At 40.5% G+C, this 5000-nt stretch overlaps 3 protein-coding genes across 3 annotated transcripts in view; 1 reads left to right on the forward strand and 2 right to left on the reverse strand.

Moving 5' to 3' along the window:
- Positions 1-1191, reverse strand: part of LOC138026246 (uncharacterized) — a 5445-nt gene extending 4254 nt beyond the window's left edge. The window contains exon 1 of the mRNA XM_068873503.1: positions 1-1191. This exon is cut by the window's left edge and continues 4254 nt beyond it. Coding sequence (XP_068729604.1) covers positions 1-1016 — 1016 coding nt within the window. The 5' untranslated portion in view covers positions 1017-1191.
- The window catches only part of LOC138026283 (DNA-directed RNA polymerase II subunit RPB9-like), a 13810-nt gene extending 10113 nt beyond the window's left edge, over positions 1-3697 (forward strand). Inside the window, exon 6 of the mRNA XM_068873561.1 lies at positions 2140-3697. Within this exon, the coding sequence (XP_068729662.1) occupies positions 2140-2199 (60 nt within the window). The 3' untranslated portion in view covers positions 2200-3697. The remainder of the gene's footprint in view (positions 1-2139) is intronic.
- Positions 3424-5000, reverse strand: part of LOC138026269 (carbohydrate sulfotransferase 4-like) — a 1671-nt gene continuing 94 nt past the window's right edge. Inside the window, exon 1 of the mRNA XM_068873542.1 lies at positions 3424-5000. This exon is cut by the window's right edge and continues 94 nt beyond it. Coding sequence (XP_068729643.1) covers positions 3612-4862 — 1251 coding nt within the window. The 5' untranslated portion in view covers positions 4863-5000 and the 3' untranslated portion in view covers positions 3424-3611.

A 5000-nucleotide genomic window follows, 5' to 3' on the forward strand; every position in this document is an offset into this window, starting at 1 on the left:
TTGACAGCTTTATGACCTCGAGTGTTGCACTTAAAGCAATGCAGAGCTGGTGGATTAATCTGCATGTTCTTGGCTTCGTCCCTCTCCGGCTGCACTGTTGGCTTTCTGCTCGCTGAGCTGAACAAATGTTTACCATGAGCCTCCAAGTACTGGTCAGCGATCTTCGCAATCTTTGCTAGAGTTTCAGGTGCCCTTTCTCGCAGGTGAATTGCCAAATCCTTAGGACAAGAGTCAATAAATTGTTCTTTCACGATCAAGTCCTTAAGACCATCAAAGGTTCGCGCAGTATCCGAAAGCTCTAGCCAACGTAACAGGTATCTGTCCAGTCGCACAATAAACTGCTCCGGACTTTCGTCGACTTCTGGTTTGGATGCTCTAAATTTTCGACGATAGCCGTCTTCGGTAAGGTCATATCTCTTCATTAACGCAATCTTTACCCTGTCATAATCCTTAGCGGCGTCCTCCGATAAACGTGAATACACTTCTAGTGCCCGTCCAGACAACAGAGCACTGAGCTTCGATGCCCATCCATCTTTTTTCCACTTAGCTGTCTCAGCAAATCTCTCGAACCTCTGCAAATACGCGTCCAAATCGTCTTTGCCATCGACGAACGAGGGGAGTTTAGGTGCTTTAGCCCGATCCTCTCTGTCACCTCTTTCTGCAGTACGAGCATCACCATTCATTGCTGCTATTCTAGCAAGTTCTAACTCATGTTCTCTCTTGGCAACCTCGGCAGCTTCCTTCTGTCTCATGAGGTCAGCTTCCTGTTGTAACTTCCTGATTTCTCTTTCCTGACGTCTCGCTTCCCTTTCTTCATCCTGTCGTCTGCGTCTCTCTTCTCTATCTTCTTCTTCTTGAAGCTGCCTACGTTTCTCTTCGCGTTCTTCTTCTCTACGTTTCTCTTCTCGTTCTTCTTCTCTGCGTTTGTCCTCTTTTACTTCTTGTTCACGCACAAATTCAAGCAGCTTTTCTCCTTCCAGACCAAACTTTTCGCCAAGCTGAATAAATTTCTCCATTTTCACAGCACTAAAATTCCACGGCTCTTTCACTCGCTATAACTTTTTCCACAGCGTCGCTACTTCCTTCCAAGTTGTGATCCTTTCCTGGTTTCTGTAGTCGGCAAACAAATGAATTCCTCTCCAGGACCAGGCCCCCAATGTTACGAGTTCGAATGTTTTGAGGAAAGGTAGCTTGCAAACTAAACTGAACGCAGGGTTGTCGGAACCACAACAAGAAGATTTATTCCAAAAATGAATGTAGTTTCCACGAAGTAAACTCTAAATAACACGTACTCGACAAACTTACACGGCCTCCGCCAACTTGAATAAACACTGCTTCTGTCACACTTGACTAAACACGGCCAACGCCAACTCTCTTCGCTTGTGAAAAACTAGTTAGAAAAACACTCCGCTTGGACTCGTCTACTTATATACTCTGACAATAAACTTCTAGAACTTTCTAAATTAGTAATGAATCTAATTATAGAAAGATTACAAAACACACCGATTTAGAAACGCTTACGTACAAACCTAAATATAAACAAACTACGAACTCTCGCGAAGCTTCTAGACAGTAACGCTTGTCACGCAATGCTATTTTTCGTAACAGTTTTATTCCCAAATAAATATTTCTTCAACGTGCATTTGCTAACTTTGTTATTGCCTTTTCTGTCCGACTAGTTGGGTGATACTAAAACAATTAGACCCTTCGCCCTCAAGGGCCACGGGTCAATAGCCCATTCGGTTTCGCCTCATGGGCTATTGACCCGTAGCCCTTGCGGGCTGCGGGTCTAATTGTTAATTGGCCACCGTACAGAGATTTTAAAAGCTGACGTTTCGAGCGTCAGCTTTTAGAATCTCTGTACGGTGGCCAATTTACATTATCAACTCCGTTGACAAAACCAAATTCTTGTATAAATGCAAACCAACCCATTTAATTGTGAGTATTTCAGTGTAAACATCGAGTAAAGTATGGCTGGTTCTATGGTACTGAAACGTGAGCAAGTCTATTTGTATACTAAAAAAGCTGGAATGTTCAGCAGGGTTGTTAAACAAATTTTGTTTTAAAATACATGCAGATTTAATTAGCATTAATTTTTTGAGCATTAAAGTTGATCTTTTTTATCATTTTCCTCGCCAGCAAATGAGACTATATTATGTATGTACAGCGGTAAACTGTGGAAACCGATGGACAGAGTGATTCAAAGACCAAGTACACTGTAACACAAGGCGTGCCATGGAATTCTTAATGTGCCAGCCACAGTTGAGTCGCTTGATATTGTGGGAGGGTTGCTCCTTTAACTGTAGGAAATAATGGCATTAGAAATATGTTTGTTCACTGATTTTTATTGACCTTTAAAATCATGACATGTTTTTCATAAATTATTCTAACAGAATATATCTTCTTTGCTTTTACTTTAAAGTTCAGTCGTTCTGTTTAATTTTAAGTTGAAGGCGAATATCTGCGTGTTGTATGGTATGCAAAGCTCAAAGTATGGCATTAGAATTTTTTAGCATTGTCTTTCACAAATACGTTGTACGTATTGTGAACATTATCAAACCTGTATAATCTTGCACCTCTGGGGTTGTGAGATTTTTCAAACATATTTTTAAAATATATTTATCTTTCATACAGTGAAAACCCGCGTATAATAACCTAGATTTTAAGAGCCTGTTAGGTTAAGATTGTCCATTTAGACCCTGTTTGCCTAAAAACCTGTTTTAACCTACAATTTTGAAACAGGTTCTTAATTTGAGAAATTCAAACACTGAATGCACAAATTTAATATAATAAGCTTTACTTCTTTATTCTTCTTAAGGACGGCACCAACTATTGTTATTGCGCATACGTTCTGCGCATCTCGAGACACTCGGATTTCCTATTGGTGGTGCTTATCAAAACAGGGATATTTTTGCGTGGTTCAAAACTATGCGGAGAAAGCAGAACTTACCAAGTGCTCGTGGTATCTAAAAATAAATTTGGGGGTAACCACGCATTTTTCAGAGATAATTAAACTTCAATTTGGAAAAGAACGCAATACGTTGCTTTGCATTTGAGAGCTTTTTACAAACTGAATATTGTTGATTAATTATCTTTGAAAAATGCGTGGTTATCTCCAAATTTCTTTTTGGATTTCAGTAACACTTGTTAAGATCTGCTTTTCCCGAATATTCAGATTAACGCGCAAAAATATCTTGGAATTAGTAGGCACTGTCCTTAACATGCTTAGAATTAAACAATTATAACATATTATGCGTTGGCCCGAAATAGGCCACGCCCACCAATGACAAACACCGTAATTTATTTTCAAAGTAAGAACCTGTTTAAGAACCTGAGTAGGCTAATTTAGCCTGGGCTTTTAGTGTTCTGCTGCAACACTTAAGGACGGTTAGCTACCAAGGGTCGTCAGAATACGAATATGCGGGAAAAGCAGATCTTAACTAGTGTTATAGAAATCCAAAAAGAAATTAGGGGTAGTGTTTAGACTTGAGCGTTAAAATGAGTGCTTAGACACAATAATACGCGAGGCGGGACGACTGATCACTATTTCGCCCCAGGCGTCACCTCTAATTCTATAATATCCATAATTTGTAATCTAATCTTGTCAATATTTAATGTAGGAAACCGTTCTTTGCTTCATAGTCTTGACTGAAGAGTGGAATCGATTGGTTCATTAAAAGTTCATAAGAGTTGTTTACGGCTGTGTATCCTAACAAACGCATTGCTTCCTTGCAGTATTTTTCAATGATGTTGATTTCGTGTGGATGCACTTTCCATCGCCAGCGATTCGCCGCTACCCACGCATCGTCTTTGGTGCACGTCGCCTGTTCTCCGTCCATTTCATTACAATCGTTTCTGGTTTGTCTCGTAGTTACATTTAACCATTCCCTTACGCTTTCTAATTCATTTAGTCCCGCAAACTTGTACAAGATAGATAACGCTTTCAGAGGGTCGAATGCCAGGTCCTCGTATCGTTGCAGTTTAATCTGGCGTCGTAGCGAATCCGGCAATCGTTTGATTATTTCCAAGTTATCTTCGGTTTCTTTGCACCGCCAGTAACTGTAAAGACGGGTACCACGCTTACCAAAGTCGCCGGCAGCTTCTTGAAAAAAGCCAGTACTTCTTGACGAAGGAATAACGGCTCGAGGATCTCTGACCAAGAACAGAATTTTGCAATCAACTTCGGGTCGGCTACAAGCATCAAGGATTATCTTGATGTTATTTTCGGGAATTCGAGACTGGAGAACTTTTATAACAGTTAAATTGTAAGTCTTACAAGCGCTACCTAGAGATTGGCTGGTCATTGGGGGACAAAGCTTTGGATCCCATCTTGTGTCCGATGGTTCGTATGGACACAGCGGTGGCGATGCGATTGCTTTACTAACTCGAGGGTGGTTTTGTTTTCGGTAGTATATTTCAATATCGTTCAAGAATAGTTGATTCTCAAACTTGCAGCGCAGCACTCCGTTGAGAAATTCTTTTGCAAGATCCCAATGATTCACTTCGTCAATGCCACTTCTTGTCCTGCTACTCATAACTCGGTCGACTGTTTGAAAAGGCTCGTACATGTAAAACACTGAAGGATGGTGATTAAAAATATCACCCATAAGAGAGGAACCAGAGCGGCCATGAGAGACAATTATTAAAGTCCTCTTTCCATTTTCGTTCGTTGCTCGAAGCTCCTTGAGGTCACTTTGATCATATTGTCCTGCCACTTGTCGAATATGAGGCCATGCATTCACTTTGGGTAACGTTTTGGTTCTCATAAGATGATAAAAATAGATCATCGATAGAGCCTGGAGCAAAAACAAGAGAAGCAGATATTTCAGTAGTGTTGTTGGTCTCATTCGGTGTATGGTCATGTCAAACTTTTTTCGCAGACCGAGACTGAGACCAAATTAACCTATTACAGATAAGAAAAATTTGGTTTATCAACGGAGTTGATAATGTAAATTGACCACCGTACAGAGATTCTAAAAGCTGACGTTTCGAGCGTTAGC

The sequence above is a fragment of the Montipora capricornis genome, chromosome 12, assembly GCF_036669925.1.
Source record: "Montipora capricornis isolate CH-2021 chromosome 12, ASM3666992v2, whole genome shotgun sequence".
In the NCBI taxonomy this organism is placed as follows: Eukaryota; Metazoa; Cnidaria; class Anthozoa; order Scleractinia; family Acroporidae; genus Montipora; species Montipora capricornis.